Here is a 25,951-nt window from a genome sequence, read left to right on the forward strand (position 1 = left end):
GGTACAGAGATGCACTATGGGTTTAAATTGTTAATCCTTTCCTCCTTTTTGACCAAAATGTAGACAAGCAGTAACTTGTAATCAATTACTTGCTACATGTTTTTTTTTTTTAATAAATGCTGTTTTTAAAATGGGAAGAATCGGATTGGGTGACACTGTTAAAAAAGAAATGTACTCATTACTTAACTTATGCAGTTGTATTTCCTCTGCATCACCTTTACAATAACAATAAAATATTTTTAAATGCGGGGGGGGGGGAAGCTCAGGGACAGGCTTAGGTCCTGAGTTCAAACTCTGTGACCAACATACACAAAGGCACCAAGGGAACTAATTTTTGCCCCAGCACAGAAAGGTTGGAGAGTGATGCTGGCTGGGGGCTGAGGGATGGGAGGTGCATGAATTGGGGGTGGGAGGGAGGTCCTGTGAAATAATAAAGATGAAAAACCTTCTGTAGATGTGGTGGTGATAGTTGCACAATAGTACAAATATACTTCATGCCACTTACGCTGGCCCATGTTAAGTTGTATGTCTTCCTCTAACTTAAAAGAAAAGAAAGGTCAGAGGACAGGATGAGAAGGAAGGAAGCTGTAGGCCTGAGAGGCCCAGGATTCAATGGAAGGCCGTTCAGTCAGTGCAGAGGCTGAGTTGTAGAAGGTGGAGGGAAGCCTCTCTGGCTTTGTGTGTAGGCAGAGGGTCGATCTCTGGGGTCCCTGCTCTGAGTGCTGGGGTAGGGAGGTGGTCTTCCTTGGGGCTCAAGGAACAGGAGGGTTCTCTGTTACTCCACATCTGTTTCCCCAGAACCTGGCCCAGTGCCTGGTGTGCAGAAGACACGAATGTCTGTTTGAGTGGTCAAAAATAAGTTCTATCCAAAGAAAAAAACACCAAGTGAGAATTTAATGGCCTTGCTGATAATCCAAACAAATTTCCCTCTAAAGTGATGAAGCTAGACTTGGTCTCTGGAGGAGAAAGGATTTTTGGCAGAGGTGCAAAAGAACTTATTGCGAAAGCAGAGTTTTAGACTGGAAAAAATAAAATCATAAACAGAGAGCTACGAGTGTATAACAGAGTTGCTTAAATTGAAATACTTTCCTACCTATGTAAACGATTATATAAATGGAAAAGTTGTAATGTGGAAATGGATTATCTTATTCTTTTGCTAAATAAGAAGGTTATTAGTTTCATAAAATGCTCTTTTACATTGAGTTTTGTGCATTTTGTTTTTCCCCTGAAAGCCAAGATGGGCCAAGAGCCAATGATGGCTCACACCTATATGTTGCTCAAGAAGTTAAGATCTAAGCTGGACCCCAGTGGCTCATGCCACTCAGGAGGCCGAGATCTGAGGATCACGGTTCAAAGCCAGGCTGGGCTGGAAAGTCCATGAGACTTACCTCCAATAAACCACCAGAAAACCAGAAGCGGCACTATGGCTCAAGTGGCAGACCCTTAGCTTTGAGCTGAAGAACTAAGGGACAGTGACCAGGCCTAGAATTCAAGCCCCATGACTGACAGGGGAAGGGGCAGGGGAAGCAGTTAAGATCTGAGGGTCACAGTTCAAAGCCATCCAGGACAGGGAAGTCCATGAGACTCTTTATCTCCCATTAACCACCAAAAAGCCAGAACTGGAGCTGTGGCTCAAATGGTAGAGCACCAGCCTTGAGCAAAAAGCTAAGGGACAGTGCCCAGGCCCTGTGTTCAAGCCCCAGGACTGGAACACACACACAGAAAAATGTCAAGGGACGCTGCCTGTGGAGATGTGTATTTTCTGGCAGCAAGCCAGGAAAGCACTGGCTTGTGGTCATCTCATGTTGCAAAACATGTTCTGCAGCTACCAGACCATTGTCATGCCCCTTCTTCTTGTCGTTTTAGTGACAGCTATATTGTGCGTGTCAAGGCTGTGGTTATGACCAGAGATGACTCCAGCGGGGGATGGTTCCCACAGGAAGGAGGCGGGATCAGTCGTGTTGGGGTGTGTAAGGTCATGCACCCCGAAGGCAGTGGACGCAGCGGCTTCCTCATCCATGGTGAACGACAGAAAGACAAACTGGTAATGGTAGACACACAACTCATGTTCACCAGTAGTAGTGACTGACTTCTCTATGTTAAGCTATATCCCTCTTCCCATTGGTATTTTGTATTTCTCTCTGCAGTTCAGACTTCTGCAAAAACAAAACAAAACAAAAAACCTTTACAAATGTACTCTGGAGCTGCAGCCAAATTTTAAAACAAAGCCAACACCTTTCCAACAAAATCTCTAATGACCACACACCATGCAGCGCACATGCTTACACATGTATTGAGCAATCAAATTTGCATCTTGGATTTATCAAGATGTATTTCTTTCTGACTTTGTTAAAAGATATTTAACACAAAAGGGGGGTGTTCTTATTACGACGAGTCACATATGCCACTGAACTATGAAGCCAGAGTTTTTTAAATGTAGGGTTTGTTCCTGGAGCTTTGCCATTGAACTTTGGATGGTAGATGGTAAAAGTGTAAAGGCAGAGTCAGCTGACTTTTGGCTCCTTTTATGTGTTTATCCAAAGGGTACTGTAGCTTTTACCTTGTAAATAATGAGTACAACATGTTTGGAAAAAGAAAGTAACAAAAAGGAGTATCACACATCTATAAATAATTATACATGTTTATAAATAAATACTTGGAAAGTAATCATTTTCTCACAAGAGTCAGGGATTGTGAGTTCATAACTTGGACAGCCACTTCTGTGTTGTTGACAGAATCTCTGATAGGAGGAAAATTAGAAGACACAAGTCTGTTTTATTTTGTCATGATTCTTACTCACATCCATGTATTTTTGTGGTACTGAGAATTGAACCCAGGACCTCATATACTAAGCAGACATCCCATTTGAGACTCATAAACCTATCTGTTGAGTCTTATGTATTAAGTGCAAATTTTATTTTTTTCACTGATCATCTGAAAAAGTTACTGGATAACACAGAACAGTTTGTAAGTATGATATACAGATAACAGAAATGGCATTTTCACACCCAGCCAATTTCTGAAAATTTAAAGGGAGAAATGCAGCTAATTTTAAGAAGTATCTCTTCAGGAAATTCCCTACATAACAGTCAAATCATCAAAACATTCTTATTTCTGAGATTTTTTCCAATAAAAGCAGTATAATCACACTATCAAGAAAAGGGAAATTAACCACCCTTCATCTTGCATTTTCTCTGTGTTAAAGATAGCCTCAGCCCCTCAGTTATGCTCCATATTTGTATGTCTCCGACAACCTGTATTGTAATTGAGGAATCAAAGATTCTTTGCTCTTGGTGACCCATTTGGAGGCCTGGAACCGGTATTTGATACCAGTGATCTCTAAATTAAACTAGAGCCACCTGTGCACAACCAACTTTGGGTCTTTAATACAGGTTTCCAACTCTTGCTAATGTTTTTATTTTTACTTGTCTATAATTAAATTTGTCGACAAATTTACTTTTTTAAAAAAAATTTTTATTGTAAAGATACTATACAGAGGGTTACAGTTACATGAGCAAGGTAATGAGTACACTTCCTATTGAGCATTGTTACCCCCTCCATTGTTTTCCCCCTACCATCCCTTCCCTCCCTACCTTCCCCAGGTTCTTTTTTTTTTAATTGTGATTAAGTGATTATATAATTTCCCGAATTTCACAGTATTGTGGAATAATGATGCTCATTTAAAGTCACAAGTTCACTCTAACTTTCCTGGAGCAAATTGTCTATCACAGTCTATAACATATAACGGTGTACACATATACACCATACATGTGATCAGCAGCATGGGGATATTTAGTAGTGGTTCGACCAGATGAGTGGGAGTTCTTTGTTTCTTAAGTCCTGTTAATTGACAAATTTACTTCTTATGGATTCATTTTACAGTGCTAGGGAATTGAATCCAGGGTTTTGCACTTGCTTGGCAAGCTCTCTACCACTGAGCTACATCACCAGCCCCTGTAACCATCTTTGTATTGTTTCTTATACTCTTACATTCTCATAAGAACATTCCCATGTTGCTGATCGTGATCCTCCATTGTTCATTTGACCATATCCTTCATTTCATGTACTAAGATTATTTTCTTATGTATTTTTTCATTTAAATTCATTCATTTATTTACTTAGTGCTAGTCCCAGGGCTTGAACTCAGACCCTCATGCTCTGACCTGTTGGTTGGTTGTTTTTTTTTTTTTTTTTTTTTTGCTCATGGCTGGTGATTTGTTATTTAAGCCACTACTCTACTTCTGTCATTTTGCTTGTTAATTGGAGAAAAGAGTCTCTTGAGGGCTGGGAATGTGGCTTAGTTGTAGAGTGCTTGCCTAGCATGCATGAAGCCCTGGATTCAATTCCTCAGCACCATAAACAGAAAAAGCCAGAAGTGGCTCTGTGGCTCAAGTGATAGAGTGCTGGCCTTGAGCAAAAGAAGCTCAGGGACAGTGGCTAGGCCCTGAGTTTAAGCCCCAGGACTGCTCCCTCCCTCCCCCCCCCCCCCAAAAAAAAAATCTCTTGATTTGTCTGCCCTCACAACTCCTCACAACTCCACCTCCTGAGTAGTTAAGACTATAGGCCTAATTACTTTTTGCCCCTTCAACCCCACTGTTACAAAGAAATACCCTCATTTATTGACACTTTTTGGAATAATTTCAAGGGTTTAAAATTTTTTTTCCCTTGTTTGTCAGTTGTGGGGCTTGAACTCTGGGCCTGGGCACTGTCCCTCAGCTCTTCCAGCTCAAGGCTAGCGCTCTACCACTTGAGCCATATGCCACTTCCAGTTTCCTGGTGGTTAATTGGAGATAAGAAAGAGTCTCTTGGACTTTTCCTGCCTGGGCTAGCTTTGAACCAAGATCCTCAGATCTTGACCTCCTGAGTAGCTAGGATTGGAGGCATGAGCCACTGGTGCCCAGCTCAAGGGGTTAAATTTTTTATAACTTCAGAAAGAAGTTATAGAAAGGGACTGCTAATAACATGCAAGCCTTTTCCTTTTTTTTTTTTTTTTTTTTTTTGGTCAGTCGTGGGGCTTGAACTCTGGGCTTGGGCACTATCCCTCAGCTCTTCAGTTCAAGGCGAGCGCTCTACTGCTTGAGCCACAGTGGTTTTTCAATTCCCTAGCACAGTAAGCCACTTCCGGTTTTCTAGTAATTTATTGGAGATAAGAGTCTCATGGATTTCCTTGCCCGGGCTGGCTTTGAACTGTGATCCTCAGATCTCAGCCTCCTGAGTAGCTAGGATTACAGGTGTGAGCCACTGGCACCTGGCCTAAAACTTTTCTTTAACACATGTATATTTTAAATCTTTTTCAGTTTGATAGAATAACAGTAACATAATTATTTACTAATTAGCTGAAATGGTTTTCTCTTTGATAAAGTTATATCTGAATTTATCTGTTAGTGTCTTTTGTATAGATGCTGATTAAGGGCTTTAATAATGATATAATCTCCATTTGCCATATTTGCTACAAATAGACTTTACTAATTTACTTGTCCCTACTTTTTTGTCTTTAATTTTTCTGTGTTAACAAATTATCTCCAGTGAAGGGTATGTATATATAGAGCTATTTTTTTCCTGGTATTTCTGTGGTTTGTCATAGAATATATCAACCTAAAATAGCCCTTTAAGATTATCTAGCCCAGCCTCTTAATTTTACATATGCATTTATGAACTAATGTCTTACCAGTGACTTGTATATAGTAATTACAGACTCTGCTTTGTTCAAGGTCCTTGACATAAATAACCTCAGTAACATTCCTGCACCATTCTGAAAGAGGAAGATATTATCTCCACACTGTAATAGGAGCTGAGTTCTAAAAGACTATTCATGCCGGGGACTGGTGGCTCACACCAAACTACTCAAGAGATTGACATCGAGGTTCATGGTTCAAAGCCAGTCTGGGCAGGAAAGTCCATGAGACTCATTTCCAATTAACCACCAGAAAACCGAAAGTGGCACTGTGGCTCAAAGTAGTAGAGAACTAACCTTGAGCAAAACAGCTCAGGGACAGTGTCCAGGCTCCGAGTTCAAGCCCCACGATGGACTCCCCCCCCCCCCAAAAAAAAAAAGTTGTTTGTTTCCCATGTCTGGGAAATGTAGTCAGTGGTGGAGCCAGTACCGGGATCTATTTGTGTGGGTGTGGGTGTGTGACAGTCCTGGGGCTTGAACTCAGGGGCCTGGGCCCTGTCACTTAGCTTTTCCTCTCATAGCTAGCACTCTACCACTTGGCCATAGCTTTTGGTGGTTAATTAGAGCTAAGACTCCTGCAGGGGGCTGGCTTTGAACCATGATCCTTAGATAGCAACTTTCCTGAATAGCTAGGATTACAAGTGTGAGCCTGACTGGAACCAGTTTCTTTATGAAACCAAAGCCCAACCCTTCTTAGTAACTCTGCCTACCAAGACAGTTGCAGTTCCGTGCCTGCCCCTGCAGAGTGTGGGCCAGCTTCTGTTGATTGTTGTTGTACAGGACCGTGCTGGTCTCAAAGTGTGCCTCTTCCCTTTTTCCATGTTTTTCCATTCTTCTTTCTGCCTCTTCACCCATCCACTGGTAATTCAGTTACATACCTGTACACCCAGTTGAATTTCGTCTTTACAACCCTTGTCTATTTTAGTGTGTGGAAAATTCTGCATTTCTGTCTCTACACAACACTGCCATTACTATATATACACATACCTTTGGGGCCCAGTGGCTTCTGTTTTTCCTCCTACACTCTCATAAGACAGTAATTCTGTGGGCTGGAGCATAGGCCCCCATGTGGGAGCTCTGCTGAAGGGTGAGTCGTAGGAGAAGGTCCCTCTTACAGGTGGAATGGCAGGAAGAGTGTGCAGGTCATTGCTAGGACACATTGGATGACGCCAGAGTTCCCCATATTCTCTCTGAGGCACAAGTGCAAGTAGTTCTTTTTCAGAGTAGTAAGTACAGTTTCCCAACTCAATGTGTTTAGGTGTGGTTTGTTTCATTGTTGCTATGAGACAATAGGCATGCTCTCCAGATGCCAATTCATTCACAAGTAGTTTCTTCAGGTGCATTTTGGTTAGATGGAGACAATTAAGTTTTCTTAAGTATATATGCAATTGAAGCCTGGCTGAGCAGGAGCTTTTTCCTTCCCAAATCCTGAATTATGAAATGTAAAGGACTGACTGCTTCTTTCAGTGGCCATGCATAGGTTGCAGAGCACTCTCACATTTAACTGGTGAGAAGTTGAGCTGGCAAAGCTCTTTTAAAAAGGCAGATTAAGAGAGCCGGGTGCTGGTGGCTCACGCCTGTAATCCTAGCTACTCAGGAGGCTGAGATCTGAGGATCGAGGTTCAAAGCCAGCCCGGGCAGGAGAGACCGTGAGACTCCTATCTCCAATAAACCACCAGAAAACCAGAAATGGCACTGTAGCTCAAGTGGTAGAGCGCTCGCCTTGAGCTGAAGAGCTGAGGGACAGCGCCCAGGCCCAGAGTTCAAGCCCCACAACCGGACCAAAAAAAAAAAAAAAAGGCAGATTAAGAGTTGGGTATCAGTAGCTCCACCTGTAATCTCAGCTACTTAAGAAGCCGAGATTTGAGGATCATAGTTCAAAGCCAGCCAGGGCAGAAAATTCCATGAGACTCTTCTCCAATCAACCAGTAAAAAGCCCAGAAGTGGAAGTGTGGCTCAAGCAGTCGGGTGCTATCCTGAAGTGGAAAAGGTGCCCACGCCCTAAATTCAAAGCCCATGGCTGGCACAGAAAAAAAATTAAAAACAAGTTGACACAGGACTTGAATTTTAAATATGCATAACTTTTTACTTAGTTCCCTATCTAGAATGCTATCTGATAAAAACAGACATACACAATAACATGTGGACAGCAGTAGTCTGTAAACCTTTTTGGTCTCAGGATTCCTTTACACACACACACATACACACGTACACATACAAACACAAACATGGTAGTACCCCCAAAGAGCTCTCTTTGTTTCCATGATTTATAGGTATATTTTATGTATTAGAAACTAAAAGTCAAACTCTCTATGCATTAATAGTAAATCTAAATGACACTTTACTGAAAAATAACTGCTCTGCAGAACAAAAATAATTCATGAGGAAAGTGCCATTGCTTTGCATTTTCAGAAAATATGGCTTAATAGAAAAGAGCTGGATTCTTAAACTGCTCCTGGTTTTAATGTATTGTAATAGATTCTCTGTGGTTGAAGTATATAAAGATGGGTAGTTGGAAAAGGAAGCCTTTTCAGATAATTCTTTGTACTATGTCAAAATTCAACCAATAGCAGTTTTTTTTCATGTGGAATCTGGAACCATTGATAGGAAATTTAATGCTCTCTTACATTAACCCACTAGTTTATCTTTCACTTTGAATAGATCTTTTACTCTTGCCTGATTTTGTAACATTGTACATTGCTCATCTGGAAAAGAATTGTAACCCTGCAGTAGCACAAGAATCACATTTTCTTTCTTTTGAGGGGGGGGGGGATGGTACTTTACTACTGGTGGAATCCAGGCAAACACAGTACAATTGGACAATATCCTCAGCCCTTTCTTAACAATTTTTCCTTTAAGTCAAAGTCTCACTGAGCTGCCCAAGCTGTCCTCAGACTTACAGTCGTCCTCAGCTTTCTGGTAGCTGGGATTGCAGGTGTGCTTCTCCATGTCCAGGGAAAAGCAACAACATAAAGTTATTGCTTAATATCACCAATTATCTTGTTAGAAAAACATTTAAGCACTGCTAAGCTGTCCAAAAATTTTGATTTTCACTTGAAAAGTTCAAATTTTATTATTGGCAACAAAAATCTCCACTTGTTTTCCTTGAAATGACAAGCTTACTTTGTTCATTTTCAAGAAAATGTCTGCCAAATACTCAAGGCTGATTAACTATAGCTTGTCAGTGATTGTTGTTTCAATAAAATGGTATTCCAAGAAACACACAGTTCTGCACACAGCTGAAACAATCACACAAACATTTTTACTTGAGAAAATCATCCTACTTCTAAAGGCAGTGGAAGAGAAAAGGCTATTAGAAATATTTGTTCCTTTTCTAACCATTTGTATGAAGCAGGCCTTCTCCCTATATTTCAAGTAGAGAAACATTATAGCAGGTCAAATACAAGAATCCATATTACAATGAAAGAACTTTCGCTCTTTCATTAAGAGCTAGCATTTCTTACCTGGATCATGCTATAGAGAAGCATCCAATGGCTTTGACCCAGTGTGGTGCCCCTGTGCTATCCTGAGTCATGCCTACCGCACAGAGTTACACCCACCATTCCTTTTCTACACTAGGAAAGTCACCACAATAAAAAGGTCAGAAATGCCTTATTATGGTAATGAAGAGAGATTTTCCATCTTGGAGCCCTAAAATGATCCAGAGATGGGTGAGGCTTCCAAAGACCTATAGACCAAAATTTAGGATATACTGATGTCTACAAATGTAGATGTTTGCTTGTAAAAGTGACCGATTTACAAATGAGATGCATGTGCTTTTGGATTTTAATGCTGGAGAATCAAAACCTGGGCCTTAAACACACTTCTTACCCCCTACTGAGCTATGTAGACCTTTATCTGCTACCTAAGACTTTTTGTTTTTAAAGGAAAACAAACATACAGGTATGGCTATACTTAAACCCAAAACTTTAAGGTATATCTAAAGAAGGCACAGCAAAGGAAGTGGGGTGGTCCCCACCGTTAGTCGAGTGAATAACATTAGGAAGCTGAGAGCTATATTAGGGATAAGGTGGGAAAGAAGACTGGAGCTTTGCCACATTTATCTGAAATACTTATCTCTTTATAGCCCATATTTCTTGGGTTAGATTTTTTAAATATTTTATTGTTATTATTAAGGTGTTGTACAGAGGGGTTGTCATTTCATAAGTCATGAAATCAGTGACATTCCTTTCGTTTGCCAAGGTTACCCTTTTGCTTTTTCTCTATTTCCCTCTTCTATCCCTGCCCTCCAGTTTTGTAGTTTGTTTTCCACAGTCTATACTGAATAACATGATTGCATTTTTTCACCCTTCCTCCTTTCCTTTCTGTGCCCCCGTCCTTCCCCCCCTCCCACTTAAAAAACCCAAATGCCCACCACCACCACCACCAAAATAATAGTAACCAAAAAACCCCATGTTTCAATAAATAGTATTTAAAATGTTCAGAGAAGTTATACCTTTGGGTTCTTCCACTAAGTATATCCTCCTAGTTTGTGTGTGAATGCCTGGCGTCCTGTATAGGTTATCATGTCCCATTATATTTTAGATCTAGCTTCCACATATGAGAGACCATATACACCATTTGTCTCTCTGAGCTTGGTTTACTTCACTTAGCATGATTTGTTCTAATTCCATCCACTTAAAAACAAAAACAAAAACTTGCAACAAGAACAGAATCAAGCCATTTGCTTCTTAGATGATGCCAGTAATCCCAGCTACTCAAGAGACTGAGATCTAAGGATCATAGTCTGTAGCCAGCTTAGGCAGGAAAGTCTGTACAACTCATATTTCCAGTTAAGCCACCAGAACCCTGGAAGTAGAGTTGTAGCTCAAGGGGTAGAGCACCAGCCTTGAGAGTATGTGGCCCTGAGTCCAAGACCCAGTACTGGCTCACACAAAACAAATCACAACCTCATTGTACAACTACGTATATAAGAATATATACAATAAAATACAAAACTTTTGTATAAAATATATATAAAATAAAAACTTTTAAAACCTTTTTTTCTCCCCATGCACATTAAGACAGTTTTAAAAAGCCTTTCTTCAATTCTATAGTAATATCTGACCATCTGTACAACCAGAGCTCCACTTTATATCTGTTACAAAGATTAAAACATTAGAACTTTTTGCTGTTAAACTTAGAAACATAATGATGTTAATTTGCCCAAGGGGATATAAAGAGATTATATCTGATTTCTTTACCTCCCCTAATTTAAACTTGAACTTTTTTTTCTTTTTGGTCAGGTGTGGGGCCTGAACTCTGGGCCTGGACGCTGTCCCTCAGCTCTTCAGTTCAAGTCTAGCACTCTACCACTTGAGCCACAGCGCCACTTCTGGCTTTTTTTTTCGGTTTATTTGGTGCTAAGGAATTGAACCCAGGACCTCATGCATGCGAGGCAAGCACTCTACCACTGAGCCACCTTCCTAGCCCAAAACTTGAGCATATTTTAACTTTTCTTTTCTTTTTTTTTTTTTGGGGGGGGTCCGGTTGTGGGGCCTGAACTCTGGGCCTGGGCACTGTCCCTCAGCTCTTCAGCTCAAGGCTAGTGCTCTACCACTTGAGCCACAGCGCCACTTCTGGCTTTTTTTGGGGGGGGGGTCCAGTTGTGGGGCCTGAACTCTGGGCCTGGGCACTGTCCCTCAGCTCTTCAGCTCAAGGCTAGCACGCTACCACTTGAGCCACAGTGCCACTTCGGCTTTTTTCTTTTTGCTTATGTGGTGCTGAGGAATCGAACCCGGGGTCTCATGCATTCAAGGCAAGTGCTCTACCACTGAGCCACCCTCCCAGCCCTTCTTTTCTTTTTGTCAGTCGTGGGGCTTGAACTCTGGGCCTGGGCACTGTCCCTCAGCTCTTCAGCTCAAGGCTAGCGCTTTACCACTTGAGCCACAGTACCATTTCTGGTTTTCTGGGTGATTTATTGGAGATAAGAAAGAGTCTCATGGACTTTCCTGCCCAGGCTTTGAACCATGATCTTCATTCAGATCTCAGCCTCCTCAGTAGCTAGAATTACAGGTGTGAGCCACTGGTGCCCAGCTTATTTAAAATTCTCTAAGAAAATATATCTTTAGAAGGATTTTAAAATTCAGACAGTAATGACAAAATTTACAGTATTCACCCAAAACTTACGGAAGACAGCCTTTATTTTTTGCTTAGAGAAAAGTTTGAGGCTGAATTGAGACTATTAAATTCTAAAATATAGATGAATCGATCAAGAAAATGTGGTATATATACACAATGGAATTCTATGCCTCCAGAAAGAATGACATTGCCCCATTTGTTAGGAAATGGAAAGACTTGAAAAAAATTATCTTAAGTGAAGTAAGCCAGGCCCAAAGAAACATTGGTCCCATGGTTTCCCTTATTTGCAATAACTAGTATATGTCTGAGTCAAGCAGAAAAGGTCAGGTAAGTTGATGTTAGGGAAATGAACCCTAAGATATGTATTCAAATGTTTTTTTCTTTCATGCGATTGTTTCTAACACATTTATAAGATTATTTCTTTGTTGCTTTGTATGTCCCTCCCCCATGATAAAACCCCTGCTTTCACTGTATTTGTCTGTATAATTTGTGGAGGGGAAGGGAAAAAACAAAGCGTTTAGATAGGGATACAGGTGGACCCATTGCAACAATGAGACATACAAGTCGTTATGTCGAAAACAAACTTTACAACTTTGGTGGGGAAGGGGAGGGTTGGGTAGGGGGCAGGGGGGAGGATGGAATGGGAAGGGGAAACAAAGGAGGCTACAATGCTTGATAAGAAATGTACTCCTTATCTTGCCTATGTAATTGTAACCCCTCTGTACAGTGTTTTCACAATAAAAATAATAATAAAAGGAATGCAAAAGAAAAAATCTAAAATAGATAACATTTGTTAGGTAAAGCCCTGATTATTTGGGTTCCTCTGATTTGGAATGGGGTTGGGCTGACATTTAATCATTGCACTATTCTTAGGGGAAAGGGGTCATGATAAGCGATTTAGTCATAAATAGAATTGTTCAAGGGGACGGTTGTCTTCTTTCAATAAAATGTCACAAAGTTAACTGCTTAGGACTGCTAATGAACATACCAATTTGAATATTAATATTGTTTATTACATTTGGGAACATTTACTAGGCAGCATTTAATTCCCTTTTGCTTTGATATGTTCTTGAAATGTGTACTCATTTAAAGCTGTTCTTATTTAAATTTACACTAATTTAGGCAAGCCTTCACCCTTGCCCTTCATTTTGTCTGAATTAACAAGATCACACGGTGTTAATTGTGAACATTTGCCAAAACAAGATCAAGGCTATTAAAACTTAGTAAAATCATTATGGTGTTTATAATGAGGCCATTGGAATACTATAGTTTGGAGGATTTTATGAATAAAGAATGAAGTTTATATTTACATGATTGCAATGTGTCTTTTACTCTGTAATATGAAATTAACTGGTGTCTGTATCCACAGTAGCACTGTTAAACACAGGAAGTTACTTTGCAGTATTTTTTTGGTTTTTGGTTTTGTTTTTGTTTTTGGGTCTGGTTGTGGGGCCTGAACTCTGGGCCTAGGCGCTGTCCCTCAGTTCTTCAGCTCAAGGCTAGCGCTCTACCACTTGAGCCACAGCGCCACTTCCGGTTTTTTTCTTTTTGCTTATGTGGTGTTGAGGAATCGAACCCAGGGCCTCATGCATGCAAGGCAAGTGCTCTACCACTGAGCCACCTTCCCAGCCCCTGCAGTAGTTTTTTATACCAAAGTTAGGGGGACGCAACATACATGAAACTGTTAAAGTAATATGAAATCAAGTACTAAATTGCCAAGGGAATAATGGGAGGACCAAATAAATACAAGATGACAACTGATAGCAGAAATGTACTGGTGAATGAATATGGGTCTATTAAGTTTCTTGTTTATTCGGTGTTTTCTGAGCATGTTCTTGTTCTCATTTATAACAATTGCTATTATTTCCATTTAGTGATAACAGAGATCAGGGGGTCTGGATCGGCAGATGAAAAGGTTAATCAAGCTATCGCTCAACAGTGGCCAGTTCTGAGACAACATTATTAGAAGCATAGAGACTGGCCCAGTAATCTAAATGTAAAGTTCATATCTGGGTGGCAGCAACTGAAATGGGGTTGAAATAAAAGAAGCTTGAGGACCGATGAAATGGACTTGGTGACTAATGCAAGGGTATAGAAAGGCTAAAGAGGAGGCAAAGGAGGCAGAGATGACTTCATAAATTTCTGAGCCAGAGAGAATGAGCTGTGAAGGGTTGGCATTGCCAGATTTGGAGAGTTGGGAGAAGAAATGATGAAGCGATTAATTTTCAACTTGCTGAATTTGGGTCACAAGGAGACATCCTTTATAGCATGAAAAGAAGAGTAAGAGCCATGGGTACAAAGTCCTAACTTAGAGAGCAAGATCTAGCTCTTGGCCTAGTCTTGTACAGTTGGGGCAGAAGGAAGAGCAGCATGGTAAAGGAAGACAGCCAGGACAGTAGGGCTTACTTGATCTCAGGGCAGGGCCAGCAAAGATAAGGTGATCACAGGAAGAAATGGTTTCTACTAAGTGGAGGGGTTCACAGGTGAAGAGAAAAAAAATTAAAAAGCGGGTGTTTTTTGTTAGCTGCCCCCAGGAATGGTTCCCAATTAGATTTCTGTAACCAAATATCATCATGGCTGTTCTGCTAGTAACCAGCTTGTGTTTCAATCCTTCAGGTGGTATTGGAATGCTATGTAAGAAAGGACTTGGTCTACACCAAAGCCAATCCAACGTTTCATCATTGGAAGGTTGATAATAGGAAGTTTGGACTTACTTTCCAAAGCCCTGCTGATGCGCGAGCCTTTGACAGGGGAGTGAGGAAAGCAATCGAAGACCTTATAGAAGGTATTGAACTTTTCACTGTACCCTTAGTGGGATGATGGAAATGCTCCAAGTTCTTGCCATCATATATTTGTGGTTTGCTCGTGGGAGGGTTTGGGACCAGGTCAGTAGATGTCAGAACTTTCTAAATATCTAGAGAGAGTAATTACAAAGTGACAACACAGGAGAAAATGAGGCGTTTTATTTTATAGTCATTGCTACATCTGGTCCTGGCCTGGAAGAGCCTCCAGACAGGAGTTCTCATACTGGGTTTCTCCAATTCAACACTTCAAGTCAGAGGCAGGACGAGAGGAGCTATATTCAGAGCCCTGAGAAGAAAGAAATTTCTAACATGCATATTAATGCCAAATCCAAACTTTGGGAAAATGAGTCACAAATAATATATGTTTCATTACAAGACTATTCAAGTTTTTCTTTGTGATTTGGGAAAAGGAAAGCAAATCACTGCATTTAGCAGCGGCCTATGCCTGTAATCATAGCAACTCAGAAGGCTGAGATCCATAGTAGAGAAAGTCATGGATGACCACTGGGAATTGCACAGAGGGTGCTATGGGCTTCATTTTGTCTCCTGTTTCCCTCTTGGAAATTCAATTTTTTTGGGATTTTTTTCCCCCTCATTCATTTCCAACAGTTCTTTTATTTACTTTTGTGTGTGTGTGCCATTACCAGAGTTTGAACTCAGAACCTGGGTGCTGTCCCTGAGCTAGCACTCTTATCATTTGAACCACGGCTCCACTTCCAGCTTTTTTGGTAGTTTATTGGAGATAAGAGTTTCATGAACTTTCCTGCTCGGACTAGCTTTGAACTGCAATCGTCCGATCTCAGCCACCTGAGAAGCTAGGATTTTAGGTGTAAGCAGCTGGTGCCAGCTTCAGCAATTCTTTTCATCTTTTCATGTTATATCATAACAAAATACTTTGTAAATACACATTGTATAAATCATGACCAAGAAAAGGAAAAGACAAAAATTTTGGGCTGTCTATTGCCTATACAGATTTTGATGTTGGTTTTTTGGATGTTTTTGTCAGTGAAATTAAAGCATAAAATGAATAAGAAAACAAGTTGAACTTTACGGACCTGGTTCATTCCATGGTAGAATAAGCTGGGTTTTCATACAGGAGCCTTCATTTTGACCTGAAAAGGCAATTATAACTCAGTGGGCTTCTGACAGTGTAAGAGAAAACCTTCCTGTTATGACTTAGAACATAGTTCCTGCAATCTGGGTATTTTTGTTTTGTTTTGTTCTGGCTTTTTTTGTGCCAGTACTGAGGCTTGAACTCAGGCCAGTCTGCTCTCCCTGGGCTTTTTCCCTCAAGGCTAGCAGCTCCTCTTCTACTTGAGCCATACTTCTACTTCCCACTCTTTGCTGGTTAATTGGAGATAAGAATCTCATGGACTTTTCTTCTCAGGCTGGCTTCAAGCCGGGATCCTCACATCTCAGCCGCTAGGTATAAGCCACTAGGACCTAACTAATCTGGAGTTTAGAGTGTGATATCTGAACTCAGAATGGGAGACTGCATAGCCAAAACTTCTTCGTCTCTAGATGAAGCTAATGAAGTTAAGTACAATTGCCACAGTCAGACTGGCAAGTCTGATTTGAGGGGTTCCCATGTAGGTGTTTTTCCTTCCACAGCTAGAATGTGGAGGTCACTACAAAGGAGTGCACCTTGACCTCCATGGTGCTTGTTTTCTGGTGGCCAGGGCACAAGCAAGTGTGAGAGGTTAACTGGCAACAGCATCAATAGGTAAAGTTAGTTGAGGAAGCATCCCAAAAAAGGCAGAGAAAAAGAAATTAAAAGCATTTAACAGGTAGCTTGTTTGTACTGGCACAATTCTTGTGCAAAAAGAATGGAATGTAATTTTTATTAAAATATGCTTTTTAGCTAGGCATTATAGCTCAGTGCTTGCCTGCATTTATAAAGCCCTAGCAGTGCAGAAAAAAAAAAAAAAAAGAAAACACCAAAACAGTTTTTTAAATGATTGATTTCACTTAAATGCTTTGGGGAAAAACTTTGACTTTTTTTTTTACATTCTTGTCTTTTTAGGTTCAACAACATCATCTTCCACAATTCATAATGAAGCCGAGCTTGGTGATGATGATGTTTTTACTGTAAGTTTTCTTTCACCTTTGCTTTCCATGTTAGGTGATGAGTAATCAAAGAAAGGCTCTTTCACAGCATCAAAAACCCTTTACTATGTGGCATTTGCTGTTGCCATATGGGTGCTGTCAGAGAGATCTCAGTCTTGTCCCAGTCCAGCTGTTGCTCACGCTGCAGGGGTACCATCCGCCACACAGTACTAAGTGTCAACTCTCCCAGATCTGTCCAAAGTTGTCACAAAGTCTTCTCACAGATTTAGTGACTTAGCTGCTCTGGATCACCCTGGATAGCACCCGTGTCAGTTCCTTGTCCTGGAAAACTCCTGGGTCCCTAGCAGACCAAGACAGTTGATCACCCTGCTAAGAGCTTTCTATTCACACATTTCCCTGGCATGGAACAATGAGCCTGAAGAACCCTTCCTGATGAGTAATTCTACATCTGATAAGAAGGGCCTAGAAGCTGAATGGAGGTTAGGCCCAAGTCTGCTCAGAGAGGAAAGTGCTTAGATGTTTTGACCCAGCTTGAGTTAATGAGATGTAACTGGGGACAAACTGATTTCTCAGCTTGCTTCTTCGTTTAAATCCTGTGCTTCTGGAGGTTAATTAACAGATACTTATTGCTTGCCTGTTGTGTGCTGAGAGCAGCAAGTTGCTGTCAGCTAGCATTTTCAAACTCAGCACCTTGATCCACAGTAAGAAAAATTTTTTGACCCAGGATTCACACACACCAGTAGCTACCTAAAAGCTAATCATACTTCATACTCTGCGTTCTTAGTTCTTTGTTTCATTTTCTTTGGTTATTTATTACGAAACTTTCAAACACAGAAAAATGTGAAGAGTTACTTAGTGAAGAAATACTTGTACTAAGCCACACCTTGATTCAAGCACACTTGTTTAGTTGCCTGTGTGTAATTGCCCACATTTATGTACATATAGGCCCATGTACACACACCCATAAGGGTTTTTTTTTTTTTGGCGGGGGAGTAGCTGATTATTTGAAAGTAAGTTCTCCTAAATTCTTTATCATGCATATCCTAAAAAGTATTCACAGGGGAATTTTAGGGTAGTGAAACCAGTCTCTGATGGTATACTTGGTGGATGCATTCATTGTACATGGGTCCAAACCCATAGCATATACAACACCAAGATCAAAGTCTTATGTAAACTACAAGCTTTGAGTGATAATGATGTATAAATAAAGGTTCATTGATTGCAAGTAGGGTATACTCTGGTGGAGGGTATTGATAACAGGAGAGACTGTATTTGTGTGACAAAGTATCTATGGGGAGTACAGATACCTTTACTTAGTTTTGCTTGTCAGTCTGAAAAATTGAACAAAACGGTTTTGTGTATATTCCAGTATTAGGGTGCCCTTAGCTTTTTTGTTGAAAGCTGGTGCCCTACCACTTGACCACATATCTTCCACTTCTGGCTTTTTTGGTGGCTAATTGGAGATAACTCATAGACATTTCTGCCTGAGCTGGCTTTGAACTACAGTACTTAGCTCTTAGCCTCCTAAGTAGCTAGGATTTCAAGTGTGAGCCACTGGGGCCAGCTAAGACGTTTGTTAAATAAGTCATTTCCCTGTACAGTCACACTATCCCTAAGCAGATTAATAGGTATTTCATAATGTTATCTTAATACTTCTTAATTACCCAGTTATCCCAAAACTGTCTTTTATCACCTAGCTTTTATTCCCATCTTAAAATATTGTGTTGGGAGTAACCCGTTCAATTGTTTCTCAGTAGTGCGCTGATGATTTGTAACTAATGATACGAAAATCACTGCTTTGGAAATATACAGGGGTGTAAGACATGTGTCCAACCCTCAGGAAGCTAATAGAATGGTTTGCAGAGGTGAGCTTGACTAAGAGAGCCCTAAGCAATTGGCAGATTGTGGGACACAGTCTGTGCTTGAGATGAGGAAGGGGCAGAGTCATAAAAGGCCTAACTGGTCTGTGCTGTGCCACCCTGACCACACTTCGTCTCATCTGATCTCAAGCTTGGATAGATCCTGTGGCATATGAATGTGGCTCTGAAAAGGACTCCATACGATGGAGCCCCAGGGGCGAAGGCACAAGCAAGAGCGAGTCAAGTGGTGGGTCGCCTGAGCAGCACCAGTCCTGGCTTGAGGCGAAGAGAACCTGCGTAGGGGGTTCAGGAAATGAACTCAGTTGCCCTTCCTTGGGGCGACTGGTGTGATGTGGCTCTGTACAGGCTTCCCCTCACACTCCAAGCAGATCCTCTCAACAGTTGGCATGTTGCTTACATCTGTTCTTTTGTCACGTTTTGGGAGACAAACAACAGCAGGCGGGTTAAAAGGTGGCTTCCTGTGCTCCAGAGCAAAACTGTCCCTCGCAGCTGCTTCTCAGCTACCTGCCAGAAGTGATTTATAGAATCGGGAGAGGTTGAGAGGGGAAGGGATGATGGAAGCCAGAATCCCTCCTGGTTTTGTCCTTTAATCCACAGGGGATCCACATGCCGTTCCAGGGTAATGCTGAACGCCTGGAAGAAAGTTTAGAAACAGCCCTGCTGTTTCTATGCAGTTGGAAATTCACAGGGGAGGGAGCTTGACTTAATGAATTACATTCCAAGTAAGCCCTCTTGGATGTGGTCAACTGCCCTGGTTTCACTTGTTTACAATCAAGGGCTTGTTAATGACATCCCTGCTTCCAGAAAAGCCCATATTTAGGCCTAGGCTGCTGAGTTCGGGACACATCTCATGGAGAAATGGAAGGGAGGGTTTTATAAGCCAGGTTCCCATTTGTCCATGAGGTCGCTGTTACTAGACTTTGTGTCCCAAAGACAGTAAATAAGTCTGAAGCACAGAGCCAAGAAAGTAGGGGTGGGAGGGTGGGGCTGCTTTATCTCCTGTGTAGTCTACAACTTCCCAAGTGATGTTGTGTTCTAAAAAATCATTGGGAAGACAGATGTTTGAAACTTGGCACTCGTTTATCAAACAAAAGGGTATAAACAGTGATAAGACCATCATACAACTTACTATGAACCAGAGGAGAAGAGCCTGTCAGTGGGAAAATCTTGAGAGTTGTCACTCGAGAAATTGGGGGTACATCTTTTCAGGTTTCTGCTGCCAGGGCCAGAGATTTCTGTCTGGGGTGAAGGGAGAGGGGGGGGGGTGGATTTCTTGGTGCTAGGAAGAAAGCAACACACAGCGGATAATATGTGGGTGGCAAGAACACAAACATTTTTTAATGTTCGGCCTCGGGGAAGGTTGTGGTTTGGGTATGGCTAAGGGTTCACGTGTTGGAAGCTTAGTCCCCAGAGTAGCAATGCTAAGTGATGCAGAAACTTTCAGACGTGAGCCCTCTCGGGTGCTTATGTCACTGAGGGCACTGTCCTCATGGAACCACTGATTAATCTGTTGAAGAGACTTCCAGTCTCTGTGTATGTCACGTGATCTCTCCCACATTGATCCCACCGTTAGAATGCCTTCTTGAGTATGGCCCTCACCACAACCTAGCTGATGCAGGTACCATGACCTTGAACCTCCACAACGGTGAACTAAGTAAAATTCTCTGTAAAACTTCCAGCCTCTGGTATTTTGTTTCAGTATGGAAGAAACCTAGAAGAAGGGACTTTCCACCCCGGCCTCCCCACTTATGTACCCCATAGAGTGGTTTTATGGGTTGGGTCGGAACTCACAAGCCATGAGCTGTCTCTAGTCACATTTCCCCTACTCTTACAGTCATCCCCCAAACCCGCTTGTTTCCTCACTTCTCAGGATGAGGAGCCAGGTTGCGTTCCTGGAGGGAAATGCCCTTCCCGTGCAGTCGGTTGCCATTTGCCAACCCTGGCCTGTGGTCTCCATCACCACCCCAGTTTGACACACTGTCAGAAATTTCTAGCTAGCCACTGCTCTGACTCTCTTAAATGTTGAGCTGTTTATTCTATTTTATGTTTCCTAATACTTCTCCTTCACCCAGTTATAATAGTTTCTTCTTTAAACTTCCATAGCATTTTGCTTTTGGGGTTTTGGTTGTTTTTTTTTTTTTTTTGGTTTGTCATGGGGCTTGAACTCTGCATCTGGGCACTGTCCCTCAGCTCTTCAGCTCAAGGCAAGCACTCTACCACTCGAGCACAGCGCCACTTCCAGTTTTCTGGTGGTTTTATTGGAGATAAGAGTCTCATGGACTTTTCCTACCCGGGCTGGCTTTGAACTGGGATCCTCAGATCTCAGCCTCCTGAGTAGCTAGGATTACAGGAATGAGCCACCGGCACCCAGCACGTTTTGCTTTTCACGTCTCTCTTGCCCTTTTAGATGCTGTTTGCTGAATGAATGTTCATCTCACAGTTTATAAATAGATTATTTGTCATTGAAGTCTCTCTGTGCTGGTAAACCTTCACTGTTAGGTGTTGAATGATGGAATCGTGGATGATCTGAACCTCAGGAATATTGTTATAAGCACAGACTTCCCTGATTTATTTATCTACTTGATTGTTATTGTCAAGTACTGCTTAAAGTGGGTGATTTTGAGAGCTTTCTCAAATGATTCTTCCTGTATTTTTAGCTGCGATTTCTGCTCCGTCTGCAGTTAGGATCTGAGCCCTCAGCCTGGGTGCTCACCCTAAACTTGTGCTACTCCACTTCTTGTCTTCCCTCCTGCCTTGCATCACAGACCCTGTCCCCTCAGCTCTACATGGGGACCCAGGTGATAGCATAGCACAGCCCACAAACACAAAGGTGGCAGGGGTATCTCCAGCATTGAATATGGATGCATGAAGGAATTCCAACATCTGAGCCATTTGTTTCAAACTTGTAAACTAGATAGTGCAAAGAATATAAAACGGCAGCCGAGGCTAGCATTCTATGACATATGAGTCTGGGGCTCTGCGAAGAGATGGCTTATTTTTCTTGGTGCCTCCCACAGGTAAATAGAAACAGAGCTGAAAGTTGTTCCTTTACTGTAGGCTCCCTCTGTTGCACTCCGATGACTGACATGTCTTGGGGGAAGGCTCAAGTAAACTTGTCCAGTCAACACTTCAGCTCTGTGCATTCGCTTAACTAGTTGACTTTCCCCCAGCTTTAGGACATCTCCCTCCTGGATCCCTGCAGTTCAGGACCCTTACAAGAGACGGTTGGGAACAAGGTAGTGAGGAGAGACTATGGGCTGTCAAAACTAGAGTTATTCCAGGTTTGGTGGCCATCTTATAATTTTTCTAAATTTCTATCGGGAAACTTTGATCCATTAGAACTTGGTGGTTTGTTTTCCTGTAGAGTCTTAAAAATCATTTGAGAAAGTTGCGGGTATATTCAAGGATAAGTTCTGAATGCCCTTGAGAGGATGTAGCTGCATACATGCGCACTTCTGGAATGGGCTAATCCAGAATCAGCTCTCAAGTGTTCCATCGCCCCAGCTGTTCCCACACTGAGTGGCTGGACCCTGACTGTCAAGCTGTAGGATTAAGGAGACATGTGCTTTATAGGAAGATGCTTGAGGGTGTATAGTCAAGCCTTCATCTTCCATAATAAGAAGTCCTTAAATAATATCTAAATCCGAACAGCAGGAAATGGTAGTCCAACCCTGGCATTTTAAAAACGGAGACAAATACCATAAGCAAGAGCCACAAGAAGTGAAAGTAAGTTCCTTTGGAGAACAAAAGGCTAAGAAGCCGGGGGGCGGGGGGTGTGGTGTGTGCGAATGTAGTAGCTGTTTGATTTATTAAATGCTTAGCTGTAGAAATACTGTTTTTACTTTTTTTTTTTTTAAGGGAAGGAAGTTAGAGAGAAAGGGGGTTTTCTCCAGATCGGCACAAAAGGGAAGAAGGAATTTACAGGGACACAAGTTATAGCCATCCTGACCTTTACCCATGCACGCACGCACGCACACGCACACACACACACATACACACAGCCAGTCCGACTTTAAAGAGATTATAGAACTTCAATAGAGTCTGTCCTGTGGCTCTCTCCGGTTATTTCCACCGTGGCTACAGAAGCCCTTCCTGCTCAAGTCCCTCACATGAAATGTTGTAGTATTTGCTGCATTTAGCCAAACACATCCATCCTTTTGTATACTTTAGACCATCACCACTTTATAATCTAGATGTGTTAAAATTCCTGACACAATGTATGTGTTGAACTGTATTGTTCAGGGTATAATAACAAGAAAAGCGGCTGCACATCTTCAGTAGAGACACAATTTTTTCCTCAATGTTTTCTACCTGTGGTTGGGTAAATCCATGGGTACACAAGGTCCTCTGAAAAGCTACCAGGTAAACAATAGCACATCAGGGTAAGACAACTGGGAGCTAGCTAGGAATATTGGCTTGCCGGGAGGCAAGGAGAAGTGTAAACAGAGCACAGCCTTAGAACTGTAGATGTTAGGATTGGAAAAGATTGTGACCTCGTCTGCTTTAACATCCTTCCTGCTGGCAAATGGAGTCGCATAGGCCCCTTGCAAAAACAGCCAGACTTGCCTAAGGTGTCGCACGCAGCTGGTTCAACAGACTATATGACAGAATTCATTCTCTGGGGCCCAAATTGCAAAGGGGAGAGAGAAGAGATACACACAGGCCCAGTGCATATGTAGTCCCTTCCTGTGATGGACACAGGGCCCTGCTGTAGGAAATCTGTATTCCCAAGGTTCCCAGAACAGCAGCTTGAAGCTTGATCACAGGAAGTCTCCACTATAGAAGGTGACAGGTAGGTAGGGTTTTGACCCCTTTGAGATTTCCAGCAGCAGAGTATTTAGCATTTAGCTTCTATTTTTGGACAGTCTTTCCCAACCAGGTCCTAAATGTAGACAATGAGTATGCTTCTCTCCCGTGTACTTAGTGTACCTACTATGTGCTATTGAAGAACTAAAGGGAGTCAGACAGCCCCACGCCTTTTTTTTTTTTTAACTCATAGCTTTAACTCAGTCCTTTGGTGCTCACTCTACTTGAGCCACAACTGGTTCATTGGAGATAAGAGTCTCACAGTCTGTCCTGCCAAGGTTGGCTTTGAACCATGATCCTCAGATCACCTCATTTTTGTGTGCAGCTTCCTGCTCCTGCACAGCCCAGTTGGAAGAGGCTGTACTGGGACTGTGTTTGGGTGTTTCCTCCTCCCTTGTTTTTTTTCCTGTAGACAGTCCCCTTTCACACAGGAAAGCTGCCCTGTCTTTTTGCTGCTGTTGCAACTTCTGGCTCTTTGGCCTAGACTGGAAAACTCGGTCCTTCCTCATGCACTGTACTTGAACCCTTGACATCCTGTTTATTATAAGCAGTTTGTGACTTTCTGCCTGTTCATTGCAGTTGTCCCTGGTGACATCTTGGACCCCTCCCAGCCAGCCCAGGTGTTCTCTGAAGCGTAGGGTTAAAACCAAAGCACCAAAAAGCAATCTGTTGTGTCTTCATGGGTTTCTGAGTGTGTGCAGGTTTTACCTGTTTTCATTCTTAATTCAGTGGGTACAGTGACCACCTTGTTCTTTGGTCATCATGGTATCTCAGGGGCAGGAAGGACAGAATGCCACATATTTCTCTTTTCTTGAAGCATGTTTTTCTATCTGCTGCCTCCCCAGGAAGCTTTAAAGCAGAAAGCAAATGTCCTTGTTGTGTAGGAGTGACATTTCTTTGCAGTTTTTCCTTTTGTGTGTGTGTTGATGCTGGGCCTGACATTGTCCCTTACAGCTTTTATGGCTCAAGGCTGGCACTCTTCCAATGGAGCCCCAGCTCCACTTCTGGCTTTTTGGTGGCTAATTGGAGATAAGAGTCTCACAGACTTTTCTGCCCAGGCTGGCTTTGTTTGAAATGAAGTCCTTAGATCTCAGCCTCTTGAGTAGCTAGGATTACAGGCGTGAGCCACCAGCAACCAGCTTCCTCTTCAGATTTTCTAAGAAGGGAAATTTTTGGAAAAGGTGAAGTGGGTTTGTTTTCTTGGTTATAGTTTGGAGCCTGGATTTTCACCTTAGTCTTGCTCTTAGTTAGCTGTCTGTGTTCACTGATACCTTGCACCCAAAACCTTTTCAGAGTAATATACTTCCTCTGTATCTGTTTTCCTACCTGAGTGGAGGAAAGCAAAGGGACCAAGGTGTGGAGATGACCCTGGCCCATGTGACAATTGTGCTTCTCACAACTGACCTGTGCACACGTTTGACACCTCCATCTCGGCAGAAAACGCCACCAAGGCTCAAAGAGATGAAGTGGCCTGTGTTGGGTGCTACACTCTGCTCACCCACAATATAGACTCTAATCCTGCTTTTACTACTTTTCAGAAAAGTTGAAGAAAAGGAAATACTTAGTCAATATGTTCCAGAAAATTATACACATTTCGTGTTTGAGATTCTTCTGATGGCAGGATTTTGGCTTAATTCACACCACCATCACTCTTTGCACCCTTTCCACCACCCACCCACTCCCTTTCCTCAGAAGAGGTGTGAGGAACCTTTGGGGCCTGCTGGAAAGGCCCCATCTCATGTCCCTCTCTTGTCTTTGTTTATTTTGAGATCAAGTCTTTCTATCCTGCTTCAGCCTCCCAGGTGCCAGCATTACAGGGGTGTGTCACCATGTCCAGCTCTGTCTTTACCTTTGAACTTCGAGAATTAGGGCAAGAGTGGGGAAGGTGAGCAGGAAATAAAAGAGAAAATACCTTGAAGGTATAAATTACTATAGTTTAAGGAGTTAAGCTGAGTATTGTTAAGAAAAGCAAAAATGGACCAGGCATGGTGTAGGTACTAGTGATTCCTGCTCTCTGGAGACTGAGGAAGATTGTGAGTTTAAGGCTAACCCAGACTACAAATTAGGACCCTGTCTAAAGAAAAAAAAAGGGAAGTGGGTAGGAAGGCTGGGCAGAGAGGCTCAGTGTTAGAAACTTTGTCCAGCACATATATACTAACAATTCCTGGGTTTGATTCCCAGCACTGCAGAAGGAAAAAAGAAAAGAAAAATGTCTTCTAAGGTTTTGCCCTCTGCTTTGCTTACACCTGGGGGTATTGAACCTACCACCACCTGCTGCTATTGTTGGCTGAGATCTAGTACTGGTAGGGCTGGTAAGGAAGCTCCCAAAAGATGAATGAGAGCTCCTGTATCTTCTAAATGACAGTAATTATCAAGCTCACATTACACTGTAAGAAGAGGATCTTTTAATTTAACATGTAATACCTACAATGGCTAAATTAAAGCAATTAACTGTCTAAGGATCCAAACAAAAGCTCTGACATACTCTCAGTTTCTGGAAGCCCAAAGGCATTTTACTAGCCCCCCACCTGTGTCTGTTTTTGCATATACATCAGCTCATCTTTTTTCAGCTGTGGGGACTAAGCCACTTATGTCCATTTTGCGAATTCATGCACAGCACATAGTCAGGGGCCCCTGAG

The 25,951-nt window shown here is 42.1% G+C and overlaps 1 protein-coding gene across 2 annotated transcripts in view; it reads left to right on the forward strand.

Annotated features, from left to right (window-relative positions):
- Spred2 (sprouty related EVH1 domain containing 2) overlaps positions 1-25,951 on the forward strand; it is a 128,306-nt gene that overhangs the window by 90,724 nt on the left and 11,631 nt on the right. For both annotated transcript variants that reach the window (XM_070004508.1, XM_070004509.1), the window contains exons 2-4: positions 1,867-2,044; positions 14,372-14,540; positions 16,583-16,647. In XM_070004508.1, coding sequence (XP_069860609.1) covers positions 1,867-2,044; positions 14,372-14,540; positions 16,583-16,647 — 412 coding nt within the window. The remainder of the gene's footprint in view (positions 1-1,866; positions 2,045-14,371; positions 14,541-16,582; positions 16,648-25,951) is intronic.

Source organism: Dipodomys merriami, unplaced genomic scaffold (genome assembly GCF_024711535.1).
Source record: "Dipodomys merriami isolate MVZ:Mamm:240054 unplaced genomic scaffold, mDipMer1.0.p SCAF_63, whole genome shotgun sequence".
NCBI classification, from domain to species: domain Eukaryota; kingdom Metazoa; phylum Chordata; class Mammalia; order Rodentia; family Heteromyidae; genus Dipodomys; species Dipodomys merriami.